Source organism: Cottoperca gobio, chromosome 19, assembly GCF_900634415.1.
Source record: "Cottoperca gobio chromosome 19, fCotGob3.1, whole genome shotgun sequence".
NCBI lineage: Eukaryota > Metazoa > Chordata > Actinopteri > Perciformes > Bovichtidae > Cottoperca > Cottoperca gobio.
Window position 1 is genome coordinate 10957747 of NC_041373.1, and position 20272 is coordinate 10978018.

Here is a 20272-nt window from a genome sequence, read left to right on the forward strand (position 1 = left end):
TTAAAAGGAAATGTTTGTAGTTTACTATATTAGCTTTCTTAAATGTGTACCATACATGAACTCATAAACGACCCACTGCAGCATGAGCTGTAGAGATTTCAGCACCACGAGCCTGCAGACAGCTCCCGTCACCACAAACAAACATCAACGGCAAGTGGAGGAGTTTTTCACTTTGTGTTTGCACATGAAACTGTTCACTTCGTTAACATTTAGCCAAGGAACCAAAATATGGCACTAACAACAATAAAAAAAAAAAAAAAAAAAAAAAAAAAAATATATATATATATATATATATATATATATATATATATATATATATATATATATACATATATATTCATATATATATTGCACGCAGTTTTTATATCCTGGGACAGAATAGTTCTGGCCACACAGTACGGGATGTGGGGGACCCTTTTAGATTCAACACGAGACACCGGCGACACCTTGTGGTAAAAATCTACAAGTACACACAACACCCTTTAAAATCATCCCATAACAGTTCCTCTTCAGGTCTATGAAGTTAAATGATAAATAGTTTACATCATTACAACCACTGTGACATAATGTTGTCCCCAGTTATCGGTTTAGTCGGTTTATCATTCTTTCTGTCTCCTGTAGTTACATTCCTATTTTAGATTATTTAATATTTATTATGGGGGAAAAACAAAAACAAAAACAATATCATTTTTTTCATGCTAAAATTAGAAAAGCCTTTTTTATTATGTATTTATTTATTTCATTACTCAACTACAACTATTATTATTTGCCAGCAGAGGGCAGTGAAGACTTGCAAATAACAACATTAGGTAAACTAACCTCAGTGATCCAATATTAGATTTAAACGTAAACAAATAATGCTTTCTGGTGCTACAAAATTATATAAAACGTTTATTTAAATCAGAAATAGTTGTGAAAACAGCAATTTAGGAAATGTTTAACCTGTATGTCTGTATTTAAACTTGAACATTTAAATTTAAAATTTGGATATATACTTGTAATGTATATACTATACTATTATTTATAATGTTTGTCCCCATATAAAACAATAACAAATAATGTTTGGCAATTTAAAGTTAAGATAGGTCCTATTATCCAGATTGATCTAATTTCACTACCACAACTACCACTTATAACTCTTATCAAGATAACAATAATAATCTGATTATGTCCCCATGCTAATGTTTTGTACTTTATGTTGCCTTACTCTGTGTGACGTATGCTTTTTACTACCGAATGTGACTTGTGTTGCAGTACTTTTATTACAGGTGTGTTATTGTATGTGTAGGAGAGTATCTTTGTCTTTGGAGTTTTTGATATCAACACTTATGATGATTACTGTTATAAAACAGCATATTGTGTGATGAGGGGTGTTTCCTGTGTGTTCTGTGGATTAGTTGATGCAGAAAAGGCAACATTAATACACCAACAGGAAATAACTGCTCAATTTCACTAATGAGAGAGGGAAGCTTGGCACAGCAGCAGCCGTTATATAAACGCGCTACAGTTTGTTAAATACACAGAGTGTATACAAGCGATGTGACTACATAGATAATCACGTACTCATTCTGGTATCTTGTCAGGGTCTGCAGGAGTTCAGAGTGTCAGCTGTGTTGTCTGGGTTAACATATGGGCAGTGACCTGGCCTCTAATGTGAAGACGATATGAGACAGGTTTAAGAGCCCAAGAAAGGCTGTCTATAAAGGCTAGTGACGCAACTATCTAATCCAGATTATACTCTGGAAAGCAATCGTTTGAGAGGTATTTCAAGAAAAATGCACAGATGTGTCACTCCTTTCACACAATTTGTTGTTGCGTTAAAACACCAGTTGGTAAATGAGAAATCATAATGGTTAATGAACAGACACATGCAGTGTTATGCAAGATCTTTGTTTTTGTCATGTGACATGTCTCCTTCCTCTGTATCATCTAATCTGACCCATAGATTGTAATGTGTAATGTTTAATATAGGATTTACTCTGACCTTTGCTTTTTTCTCAAAGTAGCTCTCAGCCAAATTATAATTGAACATCAACCATTGTGCTTATCAGGCCAATACAAAGTTGATCATTAACTTGGGAGTTAATGCAAACAGTGTTTCCCTCAATTGACCTCTGAGCCTCAACTTTTACACAGTGAAGTCTGTTATGCTCTGTTTATTTAATTCCTAAATTGTAACTCCGTGGCGGATCTTGTGCACTTAACCAGATCATCAGTTGACGTAAAATAAAGTGCTCTTTAACCATAATCCTCCTTTTAAAAATCCTTGTGCTTTTTTCATTTTTGTAGAAAATCCAGCCTCAGTTAATATAATTGATATTTTACATTACGAAATGTATAACTTTAAGAGTTTCAGAATGGTAGAGGTAAGCTGGACTGACAGCATTTGTTGACGTTTTTTTATACTGTTTTGGAAATTTAAATCTTTTAGTTCTTGAAGGATTGGCACATTCTCAATATTGTTTCTTTGAATTTGGGTGATTTTCTTCAGGCACATTCTATTTTTTAAATGTGACTTTTTAAGGCTTGTTGCCCCTAAAGAGTGCACTGTTTAGATACAACTACGTGATTGATGATGCTTCAAATGTCACTTCAGAAAGTGTTTCTTTAGTTGTATATGTATGTGTACTGTAACATTTGTGGGGTAAGAAGAGAGGAGACTAATTAAGAAAACTGGCATTGATTTCTTAGTTTGTTGAAGTTGCATCAGGGGTACACATGACTTCAGCATTTCTAAATTTCTGGCTATGGCCCAGTTTTTCTGGTGCTCTTAAGGTCAAAATCTGACTCTGATTAACTAAATCTCTCTGAACATGTCACATGTGTGCACTGTGTCTGATGGGGTTGCTGTTTGTGCTGTGAAAGGTTTTGTGACATATGTTTTTCTTCCTTTTTTTTTTACACCATCTGTCTGTGACTAGCATTATATTCACCTAACTAAGGGGTACTATTCAAGTACAGTCAGGAACACCTTCACCTCAGCTTTGGGTGGATGGTAATCTAAATCCTGCCTCTACTCAATGAAAAAGGTTGTCCTGTAGTCAGATTTAGTTACTCGCACAATAAGCTCAATCTGTCTGTGTCACGGTGTTCTCTTTTCTTCCTGTGAGCTTGTTGCTATTTCTGCTGCTTCTATCTACAGCTCTGACTAAATTAGATCACTAGTCCATAAACGCTTGTCTTACACTCAGTCAATGGGACGACTGTTTCCAAGAATTTGATGCTAATCTGTTGAATGCCTTAGTCTTCCCTGATCAGCCCAGGTGAATGAAGAGCAGTAGAGTTTATGAGGAAGTACATAATATAAATTACATTTAATACCTGCTTGTGAGAAGAGTTTGTACTGCAATTACACTAATGGGTTGTCTGCATTACAGCCCTCCTGAGTCAGCGTATGACTGGTGGAGCCCTTTTTCCTTTTCTTTTCATTTTACAAATGTAACTTTCAATTTCCACTTACTATTAGCTTCTGTTTGTTTGACACACACTTAAAAAAAACACATTAAACCATAATGGCTTGTTGTAATGTCACAAGACTTAGTCTTCGGCCATACTAACAGCTCTGTGAAGCTGTACTGTAGGTACAGAGGTAAATGCTAACGTCAACATGCTAACATGCTAAGCAGGTATAATGTTGGCTATGTTTTGTTTAGCCTTTTAGCATGCTAGTGTTGCTTCATTCATTTTGCAGGTCTTGGGGTCATAAACCAAAGTATTGCACACATTAACACTTTAATCTGATGATGACAGGTCAGGGGATCAACAACAAATAATTAAATTCATCCCTAATGTGTTTCAGATTTTCAGAGCAATCCTTTCAATATTCCGTGAAACATTTCACTCAAACCCACAAATAGGAAAAGTAAGGGGATCTCCATAGTCAGTCAGATTTACCTCTCGGGACAATGAATGCCTGCACATTTCATGGTAATCCATTCGATAGTTGTTGGAAATATGTGTCTGGAAAAGAGTGGTGGATCAACTGACATTAGTTGATAAAAACTGGCTTTACATTGAAAGAAGAGTTACTTTATAGTTTTGCAGTTACATTGATTTAAAATTAATGACTTTGAGTCGAACTAGCATTGAGTTTAAATATTGATTCAAGTTTTCTGTCACATTTTTGTTATTTCCAGAACACAAAGATCACACATTTCAAACTGTGAAGATGCAGCTGTTTTCTCTTCTGGCCATGTGATCCCTTTATTTATAGACTGATCATGTTAAGTCCTACCTTCATTATTAGACTATGTTTCATGGCTGCCACATGCTGCTAATGCTGCAATTCAAGAGTTGAATATGTGTGAAATAAATGTGTTGTTTTTCTAATATAAGGAAGACAGGACTGTCTTTGTATGGCTCTGAACCTGCTAGACTGTTGCTCATCAGGGACGAATCAGCTCCGCCTCCGTTAAGACAGGCTGTCCATTGGCGGTGAGAGGATTTCACCTGCTGACGACCGCCTGGCAATAACGTCAGTGGCGCCTGAGGTTATTGCGACAGAGGCTTATTTTTGGAGTGCATGTATGTAGCAGCTCAGAGATCAGAGTGCTGTAGTCTTTTCTTCTCTGTGCCCTCGCTGACACTCTGTTTAGAAAACTCAGAATGGCATGCATGTAATCTCAAAACATTGTACTGCTGGTATTATTAATGTGGCTGCCATATAGTAGTAATAGTAATAGTAGAGTAGTTAGCGTCAGCAGAGATTGAATTCCTCAAATTGCTCAGTATCAGTCCAGCTTTCATAACTTCTCATGTCATTCAACTGATTGACCTCAGTTTAAATCTGGTCCTTTCGGTAAACAATGGTTTTATGCACATTGCCTTCTTTATTAATTTACACGGCCAGAGTCTGCGATTTGTCTCATTAAAAGGGCAGTGCATTTGTTTTTTAATAACTCAGCACAAAGTGTTTTCCAAGTTCCATTAGGGCAATGTGAGTAGCTCCAAAATAGCTCCAAGATAAGTCAATACGAGATCTACAACACTAGAATCGGCTACCTCCAAATGAGCTTAAGTTTACTTTACCTCAGGTGTTGACTATAGTATAATTGCATCATAGTCTTAACACAGTGCCTGCTTTTCTTCCCATATATAGAGGTTACATCACCTCAAACTGTCTTCCTAACAAAAACACAATTAAGCTGTTTAGTAAATGCTCGAGACCATCGTAAGAGTGTCTCTGTACGCTGGTCAATTATAGAAATTAGGCCTCCTACTTATAGCAGCTCAGCTATTCAGGTAAAATAAACAAAACACTTTAAAGTAGATGGAGCTTACAGTAAAAGAGCAGCAACACAATGTGTTTATTGTAAGTGGTGGAGCAGGTTAAAGACACATTGCTGTAGAAAGAATGTAGTAATTTGAAAGTGAATAAATTACATGAAACACATTTTGTAGATTTGCACAAATCCAGCATGAGGTTAAAAATGTAGAGAGTTTCAGCTGATGTGAAAATATAACAACTGTACAGACATCTAAATGACTCATTGATGTTTACAACCAGAACCTTCCCATAAAAGCAAATGATGGTTTGGGATTTTTGCCAGAAAATATTGAGTTTCCTTTTATTTTGACTTCTTAATAACCGGATCAACAATCTTCTGTCCGGTGAGGAAGTTCCACACGCCGCCTCGGTAGAACTCATTTCCAAACGAGTAGAGGAGAGCGTTGAAGATGGGATTTGTCTTTGCAAGAACCGGAAGCACCTGCAAGCACAAACAAGGATATTCTTCATGTAAGTACTTAAAGGACAGTTTGAGTTTATTACAACTTGGATCTCCTTTTTGCAGTCGTGGCCATCATGAAAACAAAGTTATGGCTGAACTTGGTAACATCACTACAAACAATCCTAACAGAGGAAGAAGCGAGTGGTCAAATTATCAGACAGGTTGTAAACAAGTAGACAGTTTAGCCAGATTAAATAAACCTTCTTTAAACTAAGCCATCAATAAAACGACTAATTTCCTTAATTTTTCATCATTTTGACTGTATTTTCCCCCAAACTGTGAGATTAAAATAAACTAAATAAGTGCTCACCATTCTTAGCTTGGGCGATATGACCTTCACGTTCTCGAAGCAGGCGTAGATACACATGAGGACGTAGGGGCCCCAGCACATCAGCATTACCCTCAAGGGCACATTGGTGTTAAACTGGAAAACAAAGTTCATTGTGTTACTGTTACTGCACACATACAATGAAGTGGAAATATAACTTTGATGGTTTAGTATATAAATGGTTTTATTTGACATAAACAGCCAATGTACAGATGTTAAGTGTAATAAGCTAGCTAGCAAGACGAGGTCACTGTAGACGGCAAAGAAATAGTTCCAGTGCGTAACTCCTTGAACAACATGACTTTGTTTTCTTCTGTTTGCACAGATTAAATATATGAGATACAACATATAAACTAGCTTTATGTGTTGGTAGATGTGTTTCTCTACCTCTGGACAGAGCCATGCTAGCTGTTTCCAGTCTCTGTGCTAAGCTAAGCTTATTACCTACTGGCTGTAGACGTGAGAGCGGTATCAAGCTTGCAATAAAGAGAATAACTGCATTTAACAAAATATTATTGCTTTTACGCTCAAGCTGCTTTTTGCCACTGATCACTGTTTAGTCTTTTGCAGATGTGTCAGGTAAGCAAAACACAATGCTGAGACCAACACAAACGTTAGCATGCTAACGTTTCAGTTGTTGTCCTCCTTGTTATTGTTTACAACTAGAGCACACTCAACTCCAGTAGCTGCTGACATGTTGGAGGCATCGTTGTGTGTCTAAATGATGGACACTGTGTACTACAGGGACAGCTAAAACAAGTCAGTTGAGGTTAATAACTAGAAAAGTTTCTTCTAAATCTGATGAAACATCAAAACAAAACAAAAACAGGTGAGTGTTCCTTTAAAAAAAAGATTTTGCACATTTACCCTGTGGTGATGGACCTTTTTGAAATGCTTGTAGATGGCGTCGTAACATGACAGCATGGTGTAAGCTGGGAACATCAGGTAGAGCAACACTAGAGTCAGCATGTAGGTCATATAGTCCCTGTTAAAAAGACACAAATAAGAGAATAATATGGTAAATATTTGTCAAAAATGCTATGGATAGCTGCATTTCTTATACCTAGTGTAGGTGTCACTTTTTGCTGACTCGAGACATTGCAATATGAATTTATAGTGAAACAAACTACAGCAAACTGACTATTATGTCCACATCAACGTTCCAGTTTTGGTTTCATTGATATATTTTACAACTCTACCTGTCCCCTCTGGTGTAGTCCAGCGTGCAGCAAGTCCTCATAGGCTCAAAGTCATAGACGCCCCATCCCATGAGAGGAACAGCAGCCCAGAAGATGGAAAGAATCCAGATGATGCTGGTCATCGTCACCGTAGTGCTCCAGAAGAGCTTCTGTCCTACAGAATAAAAGGATTTACTTTTGTTAAGTTTTATACTACACCGGTGCATTCATGGTGATATGTTGTACTCACTGGTGCAGTACTGGTGATATCGGTCCCAAGCGAGGGCAGCCATGAAACTGATAGACGCCAGGACCGCTATCATGCCCTGAAAACCGTGATAGGCACATCCATTTTGACCGAATGGCCAATATCTAGAAAAGACAACAAACTTGGATCATTCTCCAGCATTTAGATGCTGCCTACACCCAATATTAGTACAGTGTTATTATACACCCACATCAGGCTGTAAAGGCATGTTGGTTATATTTTTGAAAACACAGCAGTCACAACTATTTCAGTTTTGTTATGCTTACATGGTTCATTTTACTGAACACATTTGAGTATAATTCCTATACAATACATAAGGAGGGTCAATATAAATAAGTTGGGGTCAATAGAGGCCCCTAGTGGGTTAATCCGGGCCTGCTGAAACCCAGGTTGGGAACCATTAAATAAAATAAGAGGTTCAAACAGGACTTTACTTTATTTAAATGTTGCTATATTTCAATTAAGATCCTGTTAGAAAACTTCCAAAAGATCTGTCAAAAAATGTCAACTTTACTCACTGAATGAAGTGGATTGTGGATTATGAAACCCAAAGGTTTATTTAGTTTGTGCTGCCCAATACTAAGCCTTTTTTATTGCCAAAAAAAATCCCCACCATGACACAAAAGGGTCTGTGTATAAATAACTAATCTTTGATACCTGAGGTAGCTCGCATATGCAGCCGTCAGTCCATTAATATTCAAAAGGATGTCAGCCACAGCAAGATTAAAGACAAAGAAGTTGCTGGGAGTCTGCATCTCCTTCACCCTGAGGAAAGACACGATGCTGATGGCATTGAGGAAGAATCCAAGCATTCCTGAAAGTATATAAAGGAAGAAAAGTGTCCCTTTCATTTCTGGTATCTGGTTATCAGTCAAAATTGATCAGCACAGTTGTATGAATTTATCAATAGTTATAAGTAAGATTGCAACTCATAAAACTGCTCAATTTCAATCATCACAATGAGAAGAGAAAAATGCATGGTTGGGATTTTCATAACTTTAGATGCTTTTATCATATAAGCAAATTCAGAGTGAACTGTCCCTTTAATTCTTGCAAAAACATGTCTTCCGCTGTGCTCGGTGGTCCTCTCACTTACCCCCAACAAGAAGCGCTGAGCCGAATGTAAACATATCAAACTCCGTGAATCCCTCCGGCAATGTGTACGCTGCCATGTTGAAATACACAAAGTAAACGTTTGCACAAAAAGACAAGTCCTTCTCGTGTGTAGCACACCACTGTCTCCAGCAAAACGACGCCTTTTAAAGGCTCTTTCACGTGAAAAAGCACAAAGAGACTAATCTTAGTAAACCCCTTCTGAAATCCCCCGAAGAATGTCCTAACGAGCAGACTTCCTTCAAACTTTCTGCAACTTTACGATCGCCAACGTTTGCGCGTTTACTGCGCAACTCTTTGATGTGCAGTTTGTTGATTCAGAGCTCAGCTGTGATTGTTGTCAATTTGAGTAAATGTATGGCTACAGCAGGAAAGAGAGACCCCACCTCAACGACTTGAGCTGACGGTGTTTCTGTTGCTGTGGGTGAAAAACAATGGAAACATGGGAAATGTTGTTTTTCACCTAAGTTTATTGATAGGCTGATTTTTAACCAGGAGCTCACTCGAAGCAGATAACAGTGTTAACTCTAACATAATACTACACACAGGGTAAAATCACCACTCAGTGCTTATTTAGTTTTATTTTGTATTTGCTAAAAGACATGTTTGTCCCATGTCTGACGCACATTTGTGATTTGTGGCTATATTGACTTAACTTAAAAAGACTGCCCATGTTTCGGACATCTTTCTACCCTTAACCTAAGGGAGTAGACCAGTTGAAAGGTCACAGGGGCCCATTGTTGATCTCATGCTTTCAAAATATGGCTCTGATAGTTTAAAACATTTACAAGAATGGTGTAATGAATGTGGTGTTCCTGGCAGTAGGGTCGTTAAGTACGGCACAGATAGGGAAACTAGGCATGATTTCCAATGTTATTTTATACTATTTTAATGCTGCTATTTTATCTGCTATTTTAATTCTGTTATTTTATACTATTTTAATTCTGCTATTTTTATAATGGTACTTCAGACTCATTACATCAACACTGTGATTATTGTTCTGTAAATGCTCTTATTCTGTCTAATCTTGTACTCATTGTTATGCTTTTGCTGTGAAGCACTTTGGGCTGACATTCTTGTATGAAAGGTGCTATACAAATAAAGCTTATTAATATTATTACCAAATCATATTTTTATTATTGGACTTTATCTACTTTATTCATGAAATATCGTCTGACGCTGCAAATCTGACTCTAAATAATGTTTTTTTTTCATAATGCCTCCACAGTAAAGTTTGAAAATCACTTTTAAGGGATCTGAATGTGTGGGTTAAACATCTTTAGTTAACTTTTAATGAGGAAATCATTTTTAATCTTTTGACAAACATTTATGAGTTGGTTGCATGGATTAAACTGAAAAAACTAAAAAAATCCCTTTTTTTATTTGGAATCGAAAACGGGTGGTTCTCGCTTACTAGCCACATTTTGTGTATTACATTCGTTCGTCTGTTGAACAAAATAGCCCTAAAAAACGAGAGAATGCAGGAACGTGACCTTTGTTCTTGCGGCATTTAAAAATGAAACATTTGGGCAGAGTCTGATTGCATCACTAATCTGCCCACAGATTACCACAAACTCATTAACTATGAAGTAATGATGTGTCCCAATAGACTTCTAATACCCTTTTCTCAAACCGCCCATATTGTCCTGACTGAAAGCCCAGAGTCCCATCCAGTTACAGACTTCTTCACATTCAGAAAAGCAAAGCTGTAGAGCTTGATGTTGTTGATGGTTATCACTGCATCTGCTGCTCTAACACATGTGACTCAGTTTGTAGTTTACAGATAAAATAAACAATCTGGAGCATCTGATTTGTATATCAGAATGTTTTCCTGATGCTCCAAATCCCAACCGGAGGCCTATAAAAGTGTCAAAGTGTGAAGCCAGGCAGGAACACTGCCAGCAAAGTGCCCATGTCACAATGCAAAAGTTTTCAATAAAAGAATCTGTTAATCTTCTGCAGCTGAGTGTGAGGAAATCAAAGCCGGTCTCCAACATCACTGACAACGTGACTGTAGTGGATTGATCAACCGGTTATTGTAAGTTTTCTTTAGGAGGCTTGTTTTGTGTTTTTATGTCAACATTTGCAAATTGAAGCACTGTGCAAAAAATGTCCATTCTGTGTGTTGTAGACGAAAAAGTTATATCCTTTACAAAAGTCAGCACCATAAAGCTTTAATTTACTGAGAGAAATCAGGATCTCCTTTAATTTCTTAATTAATATCATCTTAGCGGGCCACAAATACAAATGTGGGAATAAAACCCACGATGAACTGAATACCCCGTGAGCACCCTTGCAGTGGTTACACATTGATGCATTGGCTAACAGTTAATTACTCGGTCATAATCTTCTGGTTTTGCAATGAAACAAAGGTTCACTGTTGAAATTGCATTCATACCGACAGACTCTAAAGGTCAGGAGTGAGTTGGAAAACAAAAATAAATGTTTTGGTTTATTCCTGTAAAAGCATCACGTGATAACATCAGAAAAGTCACTAAGTAACTCACATTTTACATTTAGTATGATATAGCTAAATGCTGTGATGGAAAGTAACTGAGCACATTGACAAAAGTACAATTTTGAGATACTTTTACTAGTGTATTTGTTTTTCATTTAATGTAACTTTATACTTCTGCTTACATCTCTACATTTCAAATATTTCTTTTACCAAACATTTACAAAAGATGCTTTACTATTAAACTAACCAGTAGTGTATAAAGTACATACACGTGGCTACACATTGACAAATTACAATTTTGGAATAATATCTAATAATACAATGTATTATTAATAAGATAACTGAAAGGAGTGTTTCTGTATAACGAGAACTTTTACTTTACTTTATGTACTTAAGTATATTTTGCTGACAATACTTCTCTTCTTTTTCTTAAGAAATATTTTGAATGTGGGACTTTTTGGAGTATTTTGAAGCGGTCTCTTAATACTAGTACGTATACAACTGCAGGAATGAAAAAACAACCATGTTTAGTTTTTGTTGACATAATGTAAAGTGATCTACAGAACATTTCTTAGATTAAAAATACACATTATGGGAGTTTTTATTTATTTTGTATCTCCAGTTATTTAAAAAAATCAAAATATGGGGATTTTTAATCATTTTACACTGACAAGGAGAACAGTTATTATTATTTTTTCTAGCCTGGGACAACCCTCCAGAAAGAAAATAGAACAAAGATGTATTAATAAGAGACTGAGGGATGACTGGATTAAAGGATTTGAAATCCCGTGGGACAGCCATGTCTATAAACCTCTGCACCTGCAAAAACCTTCAGAGACTGTGACAACACGTCTGTCATCCTCAGTGTGTCACATGCAACATGTGCATATGTTCTGCAGGATACTACTGCTAATGATAACTACATAAAACACTATAATAAATCACTAATAATTGGAGATTACTCACACATGATTCTTTGACTTCTTTGAATTTTTAAAAATGATTTTTTTTAATTTAATATTGAAACCCAGTGATCTGCTGCATGTGGTTACACAGTGTTGTCATATATCTGATTTGAAGTTTGGGACTAATAATAAGAGTGTGAGTGGTACATTACCATAAGTACCTGTAGCAACTCTGCTCTGCCATCTAGTGGTCATGCGTTGCTAGTTTTCTGAATGATGATTCAACCTACAGTCAATGTGTTAGACATTATCAATAGACTGCGTCAAATAACAACCATCATTTTAGGGCGAACATAACAACAATACACGGTTATGAAATGTTATGAAACTGTAGCACGTTCCTGTGCTTTCATAGTAGAGTTGTAATCTGTTTTTGGTGACTAATGTGAGGTGGGAGGCCCATCACTCTTACCGTGATTACTCCAATATTTGGCATTATATAAAAAAACAGAGACGAATAAAAAAAAGCATTAAATCTACAAAAATACATGTATATTTTATATCTCTCAAGTTATTTTAAAATTGTTCTACGTGACAAAAGTTGAATGTTTAAATTATTCATGATGGTTAATCATGTAGGTAGAGATTTATGTCCACCTGCAGCCTTCACTTCATTTAGGTGTAGTACAGTCCTTTGTGTCCATAATTAACCATCCAATCAACTAATGGAAAGTATTTCCCTGAGAATAAAAGTAAAAACGGTGCAGCCTATCAGCTTGCAGGAAGCAATAGCCTTATCGTGTGAATGAAAATAACCCAAGTCCCTCACTAATCCCTGCCTATCCTTTTTATCTCAGGATTCAGACCAGTCGGAGCAGTATGGAGCTGTGAGCCTGTACACCACCACGATGCATCCCATGCCCCGTTAAACGCGAGCTGTAGCGCCTTTTTTTTAATAGTAGTTTAGCTGCATAGCGTTTAGTAGCTTGCAGTAGAAAAAATGAGTCGACATTTTACTGCTGCTTTTTGTCTGGCTTTAGTTTTTCTTCCTTTGCTGAGCAGTTCATGTCCTGCACAATGCAGCTGCTTCTTCCACAAATTAAGCGACGGATCAAAAGCAAGGTAAATATGTCAATATATTCAATTCAATGTTATTGTTTGAATTTCTTTTCTCAGTAGGCCCTACATGTGTTTTATGTTTGTGTGCGTGCCAAAGTGATTTTCACTAGAACTTTCTTCTGTTCTGTCACTCTGTATAGTGGAGGATTAACTAGGAGTTGCCCTGTAATCTCCTATACTTGTTACCGAACAATAGTTTACAACGTTTTTCTAAAATAAATGCTAAACTGTGTAATTTGTTTACCTAAAATTGAGGCAGAGAATATTATTATTTTTATTATTAAACCCAATCCTACAAACCCATACAATTTGAAAGTAGCTTTAATATTGTTCTTCTTTACTGTCATATTATAAATGATCCCTTTTTCTTCTTCTTGCAGGAGTGTACTTTGCAATGATCCAGAGATCACTGTGGTTCCTCCAAATTTTCCCATTGACACATCGAAGCTGCGCATTGAAAAGACTGCAATCACACAGATTTCAAGCGATAACTTCCACTACCTCAACAACCTGGAGTTTCTGTGGATGTCTTTCAATTCACTGAATTCACTGAATGTTGACAGTTTCCGGGGTCTTTACAACCTGGACGAGCTCCGGCTGGACGGCAACTCCCTCACCTCCTTCCCCTGGGAGTCTCTGACTGATATGCCAAACTTGAGGCTCCTCGACTTACACAACAACAAGATCTCCACCATCCCTGCCGATGCCACTGTGTACATAAAGAATCTCACATATCTGGACTTATCCAGCAACACTTTGACAACCGTTCCTGCTGAAGTTCTCACAATGTGGCTGAGTGTGAAGCCATCCCAGGACACAGATTCTTCCAAACTAATTCTCGGTGAGGATCAAGCTGTGACATATTAGGATACCGTATTCTTTTTAAGCTGCCTTACATGGCGACCACTTCTTTGACACCAGAAGCAGGGATTAGTCTAATGAAAGTTAACGTGTGCCGAATGTCCTGTTGTCACACTAATTCTATTTGTTTTCACTCACAGCCACACGTACATGGCCTTAAAATGACTTGTCGGTGTTGTGTATAGGAACATGTACTGGATGGTGCTGACAGTAGTTAGTAAGAGGATGCTGAGTTTTTTCTTTTCACTGATGGCACTTTGTCACACTTGATTTCCACTGCAGGTCTCCATGACAACCCGTGGATTTGCGACTGCCGGCTGTACGATCTGGTCCAGTTTCAGAAATCTCCATCATCATCCGTTGCTCTCATCGACACCAGGCTGAGATGCGCTGATCCAGAAAGCTTGTCAGGGGTTCTTTTCACTGAGGCGGAGTTGCAGAGGTGCCAGGGCCCTCGTGTGCACACGGCCGTAGCTCGTGTACGAAGCTCACTGGGCAACAACGTCCTGCTGCGCTGTGGCACTGTTGGAGTCCCCATCCCCGAGCTGTCCTGGAGCCGCGCTGATGGCAAGAAAATGAACGGCACCAGTGAGTTCTGCTGAACTAATTCCAGATGATTTAGATCTAGATTAGAACAGTACCTATTTCTGTCCAAATTAAAAATCAGTGAGATTAAAGTTATTCTTTCTGTGCTAATCTGTTTACCTAATCTGTGGGTGTCTGTTTTTGTATTTTACAGTTCAGGAAGAGATTTCAAAGGAGGGCATCATTTGGTCGATTCTGAGCGTACCTGCAGTCGCCTACCGAGATTCTGGGAAGTATGTGTGCAAAGCAAGCAACTTTGTGGGCACCGCAGACGCCATTATCTCTTTGGTGATCACAGATTCCATTCAGTCAGAGGAAGCGAGTGCTGGTGTCTCTAAGAGAACCAGAGGGAAGAAACCTGGTGGTATTGGAAGGGCGGCATACCAGGAGAAACTTATTGCCAGATATGTTCCTCCACCAACCGCCATGGCTGCCCAGCCCATCATCGAACCTCTCAATGGCAAAGGCGTGACTGGAAAGTATGAGATTGAGAGCTACAGCATCTCTGCCGGTGCTTCCGATGGACGAGGCAAGGCGTCAGACCCTAAGAAACCGGTGGAGGTGGATGCTCTGAGCAATTTAGCAGCCAATGCCTCATCCTTACAGCAGGCTCCGGAGAAAAGGGTTGTGCGTTCCGTGAAGGTGATTGGTGATACCGACCATACTGTCTCTTTGAACTGGAGAGCCCCTACAGCCACAAACACCACAGAATTCAGTGTCCTCTATGCTGTTTTTGGTGAGAGAGACATGCGCCGGGTCAACGTAGGTGCCGGAAAGAACCGCATCACCATCGACAGCCTTGTGCCAAAGACGAAGTATATTGCTTGTGTTTGCGTCAAAGGTCTGATCCCAAAAAAGGAGCAGTGTGTAATCTTCTCAACAGATGAAGCGGCCAGTGCTAGTGGCACTCAGAAGCTCATTAATGTGGTGGTGATAACAGTGGCCTGCGTGATCGCTGTCCCCCTTACTCTGATTGTGTGCTGCGGTGCGTTAAAGAAGCGCTGCAAAAAGCTGCTGGGGCGGCAGTCCAAGGAAGTACAGGACTCGTACGTCACGTTTGAGACCCTGGGCCCCGGGACCAAAGCTAAAGGGATGGAGGGCGAGTATCTGACTAGGATGAATCCTGACGAATCCAACAGGTTGCTCTCAGCGAGGTCCAGTGTTGACTCGGGGGCCACAGCCAGGACTGAGGGGCCACCTAACGAGTACTTCTGCTAAAACCAAACGAATGCCTCAACCTTCAGATGATGCACTTTGTTTTCTAACGGCCTCTGATGTGAATAGATAACTGCTGTGCTCAGAGACTCAACGGACTAAGGACAGAGGACACTGATAGATCTGTCAGCATTTGATATATGAAGTTGTTTTACAGCCTTGTGGAAATAAAAACAACCATTCATTTGGCGGACGGCAAAAAAGGGAAAATATACACAGTGACACAGTTTCAATATTTACATGGTGTACATTACATGTGTAAAAACAACTTTTTTTATTTGTCATGCACTTTTAAAGGTTATGTTTTGCAGAGGAAACTACTGCCCTACACTGTCTAAAACCCAATCATTTGAAGTTATTCCGAGATGTAACCTCTACATTGTGTTAAAATCAGTTTTTAAAACATAAAGTATTTAGAGAAATGATGAACCAACAGATATTAGTTTATTTTGTATGTCAGTATGATGTTAATGTGCCAGCTTTACTGTTGGTTCAAAAAACCTAATATACTGTACATTTTATAATGTGTAAATATTTGTGACCTGAAATATATGTGTTTGTTTGAATGTACTGTATAAAAATAAATATTTTTCATATTGATATATGCTCTCACGCTTTTTTCTTGCATCTCTTATGATTTTTAAATAGATCAACATTCATCTCAACTGAAGCAGAAATTAGCTTGTGATGTGTATTAAAAAGTAAACATGTATGCAGATCGCTAATTCACTGAAAAATGAATGCGCATAGGCTATAAGGAAACATACAGCTAAGGCAACTTAGCATTTAGAGCTAATGTTTTTTAAAACCTGCTTGAAGTACTAGATGTGTGAGCTAGATCAAGATAATTACATGATATTTATTTTCCCTTGAAATCATAATTGTAGTGTTTATGGCTAAGTAGCAAATGTTAGCATGATAAGAAGCTAAACTAAGAGGGTAAACATTATACCCGCTAAACATGCATGTTAGCATTTTTTACAGAGCAGCTAGCTTCTTTGTTTAGTCTTGTTAATGCATAAAGTGAAGCATCGATGACACCAACGTTCTCTGATAAAAATGTACGACTCAATTCAACACTAGAGTCTAGAATACAAAGATATGTGGACTAATTCATCCTAAAATATTTCAGTTAATAAAAACGCTGAATCAACTTCTGGGAAGTTTGTTTTGTCCTTTCAGGAAAAATATGTTTAGTATCTAGGTAGACGAAACTAGCTAGATTAAGTCAACGTCTATTTATACCCTTAATTTAAAACTTTTATGATTACTGGGAGATTGCCTGATTAATCTATTTGCCAACTTGGATATTAAAGGAAACTAAAGGGCTGTAGATGTTGTCTGTTTTCACACTTGCATTATATTTAGATTTAACAACCTGAGAGACAACCAGTGTTGAGATTATGGAGGTCAGATTACAGTGCTCTTCAGACATCTGTCTCTCTGTCTCTGTGCAGCCCTCCCTCTCTGTGCTGCTAAGCCTGACGGGCTTTATACAGATGGCCCTCCCGTCAATGCCTGTCAACGGTGGTGGACAAATAAAAAAAATCAGTTTATTGTCATACCTGAAAGAACAAGAGCAATGCCAACACTGAATCTTCAGTCAACATTTGTGGGGTGTGTTTTCCCGCATTTGAGTAAATCTGACATTGTTTTCTAGACAAGGTGTACTAAGAGCTATAAATACACCTTTCCTGTCTCATGTGTGCCTCCCATGTCACTTTGTGTCTTAATTGTTACGTCAAGGAAGATTAAGGTAATAGGCTTTCTTCCACGCAGCCCTTGTCCTGCTCTCACAGGCCTATTTCACATGCTCGTCCGGGAATATGGACGCCTTTTGTGTCGCATTACGTATCACTTTGGTATTTTATCTCATCACTCCTGGATCGTCAATGTGTTTGACCGGTTGCTCCTGCACAGATGACAACTTGGGAAGGTAAGTGACCGCTGAAACTTTACAAACTCTCAAAAGTAGGTGTTAACCCTGTTGTTTTAAATGTAACCTGCTAACCCAATTGTTCTAAAACCTAAAAACACTACTCATACATTTGCACAAATCCATGTACATGAGTAGCTACAAAGTTAAAATATACACTTTTCTTATCTAAAAATACCTCGTCTTACCATTCTAGGTCTTTACTATGTATGGAAACCTCCATGGGACGAATCCCAGAGGACATCCCACATGATTTCACTAAAATCCGAATTGAAAACTGCCGCCTGACCGAGTTACCTCGGGGATCTTTCTCTAAAGTTGGTGCCTTGGAGTTCCTCTGGCTGAATTTCAATGAGATCACCCTGATGAACATCAAAAGCTTGGACGGGCTGGCCAACCTGACTGAGCTCAGGCTGCAAGGGAACAAGCTGACCTCAGTAACATGGACGGCGTTTCAGGACACTCCGAAACTGAAGATTTTGGACCTGAAGCACAATCGACTGGACGTCCTTCCTGAACACGCTCTGAGACACTTACCTGCCCTGACCTACTTGGATTTATCCTTCAATCGGCTTAGTGTCATATCAAAAGATGTCTTCATTAATTGGCCTCTTTACCAAACAGCAGAGAAAGCTTGGGAGAAAGAAGGGTTGGTCTCAAATGTGGTTCTGGCGCTGCATGACAACCCCTGGTTGTGCGATTGCCGCCTCAAAGGCTTTGTTGAATTCATCAGGGCGGTCAACCCTCCCATCATTCTCATGAACTCTTATTTGATGTGCTCGGGCCCCGCCACCAAAGTGGACAAGTTTTTCCACGAGATCCAGTTAAAAACATGCACGAAGCCGGTGGCTTCTGCCCCAGAGACGAACATCACTTTACCTCTGGGAGCAAATGCAACACTCACATGCTTAGTAAAGGCCAGGCCAGGTCCAACCATTAAGTGGATGTACAGTCTGAAGATTATAAGAGGATTTGTTGGTAAGATTTTTTTTATTATTACTACCATCCATTAAACTGTTGTGAAACTGCACCGGGAGCACTTAATGTTGTCTTTGTTGAACCTTTAGGCTGCATCTGCTTAATGAAAAGATACTTGACCAATGCCGTTTTTAGAGTTACCTTACTATGTCTAAATCAGATGTAAACAAGCCTCTGACGCTCTGGTTTCTCCTTGCAGCTACAGAGACCAACATAGACGAGGACACCATCACCTCCCAGCTGGTGATCCCCTCTCTTCACCTGGCAGACCGAGGACTCTACACCTGCATGGCCAGCAATTTCATTGGCAACTCTTCTGTCGGCATCACGGTTATCATCAGCTACTCCAATTTTTCCACTCCTCTCCCGCCACCTGTCCACATGGTGTTGTCCGATGAGAATGCCTTCATTGACATCCGCATCGCCAAGCAGACAGTTTACGGTATCACTCTGGAGTGGCACACAGCAGCAGACAACCTATCAGAAACCTGGTTCACCATCCATTTTGGCAAATACGATTCACCCAAAAAGGAGATGATCTACATCGGCCCCGGCATCAACAGCTACAGCGTCAGCGATCTGCTTCCTGTCACCAAATATGAAGTGTGCGTGACCCTGAAGAACAATCCGCCGAGGGAAGGCAAGTGCATCGTGTTCGTGACGGGAAGTGACATCAGTGAGCTAGAGCAAAGAGAGCGGCTCATCCACATTATCGTAATTGTGTGCGCCATGGTGCTAGCAGTGCCGGTCGGCATGTTCGCCTGCACCACGGAGGCCAGGTTCAGCTGCGTGGATCGTTGCGTGAATCTGTGGAAGAAGCGCAGGCTGCACGGTGGAGACCTGCAGGGGACGGAGAGGCAGGGTACCTTTGACAGCCTGCAGGCGGCCAGCGATGAAGGACTGTGCAGGGACTCAGAGGAAAAGCCGAAAAAGAGGCGGAAGTCTGAGGACAGGTGTAAAGGTGGAAGTGCAGCTCATCTCTACTAGCATCAAAGTCAAGAAATGTATATACATGTAAATAATGTCAGTGTGCTTCTCATGTATTATTGAGACATTGGAGGCACAGGGCTAAGCGCTTTTCCGAAAAAAACAACTACCTGGGATCTTAAAATTTAGCATTTAACAAATAATACTATTGTTCTAAAGATATTTCCAGAGTCTCTTTCAACCATCTGGATGAATAAATATTATATCTGCAGCATGAGGAAAAACTGTTTTAACCTGTTTCTCAAATTGCTGTTTCCTATCCAATAAGCCAGGAATATTTTTCAATTTTCGTCCAGATGGTCAGAAGAGTTTTTGAGGATTCTGCAAATGTAATTATCTTTTAGACTTTTAAAAGATCGCCGGGTATTTATTTTGAGTATATACTCATCCTGTAAATATTCATGTATAACTCAAGCTATCAGCTCAAAGTGGCGATGCCTTTCTTCCTTATTATAAGGATTATTATCTTTGTACATGTACAGAGAGAAGTTTTGATACTGAAAAAATCCTAAATTTAAAAAATGTAAATACTGAATATTTTGCATATTTCTTTATTGTCTTCACCATACTAAATGTGTAAGAGTGTGTGTTGGTTCAGGACATTTCTATCAG

General features: G+C 38.9%; 3 protein-coding genes across 3 annotated transcripts; 2 read left to right on the top strand and 1 right to left on the bottom strand.

Moving 5' to 3' along the window:
• Positions 1-5196: 5196 nt before the first annotated feature.
• Positions 5197-9027, bottom strand: rgrb (retinal G protein coupled receptor b). Its single transcript, XM_029456485.1, has 7 exons — positions 8600-9027; positions 8161-8317; positions 7486-7607; positions 7257-7410; positions 6925-7042; positions 6040-6153; positions 5197-5708 (listed from the first exon to the last, which is right to left on the bottom strand). The coding sequence occupies exons 1-7, from the start codon at positions 8673-8675 to the stop codon at positions 5568-5570; spliced, it is 882 nt and encodes a 293-aa protein (XP_029312345.1). The 5' UTR covers positions 8676-9027; the 3' UTR covers positions 5197-5567.
• A 3740-nt stretch (positions 9028-12767) lies between these two features.
• lrit1b (leucine-rich repeat, immunoglobulin-like and transmembrane domains 1b) lies at positions 12768-16361 on the top strand. The gene is made up of 4 exons (XM_029456466.1): positions 12768-13101; positions 13479-13939; positions 14242-14547; positions 14699-16361. The coding sequence occupies exons 1-4, from the start codon at positions 12980-12982 to the stop codon at positions 15760-15762; spliced, it is 1953 nt and encodes a 650-aa protein (XP_029312326.1). The 5' UTR covers positions 12768-12979; the 3' UTR covers positions 15763-16361.
• A 1299-nt stretch (positions 16362-17660) lies between these two features.
• Positions 17661-19660, top strand: LOC115024949 (leucine-rich repeat, immunoglobulin-like domain and transmembrane domain-containing protein 2). The gene is made up of 3 exons (XM_029456859.1): positions 17661-17695; positions 17892-18673; positions 18873-19660. The coding sequence occupies exons 2-3, from the start codon at positions 17905-17907 to the stop codon at positions 19658-19660; spliced, it is 1557 nt and encodes a 518-aa protein (XP_029312719.1). The 5' UTR covers positions 17661-17695; positions 17892-17904.
• Positions 19661-20272: the final 612 nt, after the last annotated feature.

What these genes read in the sequence shown, in the direction of transcription:
- rgrb (XM_029456485.1), bottom strand. Translation starts at nt 8,675, where the DNA reads ATGGCAGCGTACACATTGCCGGAGGGATTCACGGAGTTTGATATGTTT. An exon ending in CTCAGCGCTTCTTGTTGGGG is followed by an intron (nt 8,318 to 8,599) that starts GTAAGTGAGAGG and finishes ATATACTTTCAG; the next exon opens with GAATGCTTGGATTCTTCCTC. An exon ending in GACTACACCAGAGGGGACAG is followed by an intron (nt 7,043 to 7,256) that starts GTAGAGTTGTAA and finishes TCTTTTTAACAG; the next exon opens with GGACTATATGACCTACATGC.
- lrit1b (XM_029456466.1), top strand. Translation starts at nt 12,980, where the DNA reads ATGAGTCGACATTTTACTGCTGCTTTTTGTCTGGCTTTAGTTTTTCTT. An exon ending in AGCGACGGATCAAAAGCAAG is followed by an intron (nt 13,102 to 13,478) that starts GTAAATATGTCA and finishes TTCTTCTTGCAG; the next exon opens with GAGTGTACTTTGCAATGATC. An exon ending in TTCTTCCAAACTAATTCTCG is followed by an intron (nt 13,940 to 14,241) that starts GTGAGGATCAAG and finishes TTTCCACTGCAG; the next exon opens with GTCTCCATGACAACCCGTGG.
- LOC115024949 (XM_029456859.1), top strand. Translation starts at nt 17,905, where the DNA reads ATGGAAACCTCCATGGGACGAATCCCAGAGGACATCCCACATGATTTC. An exon ending in GATTATAAGAGGATTTGTTG is followed by an intron (nt 18,674 to 18,872) that starts GTAAGATTTTTT and finishes TTCTCCTTGCAG; the next exon opens with CTACAGAGACCAACATAGAC.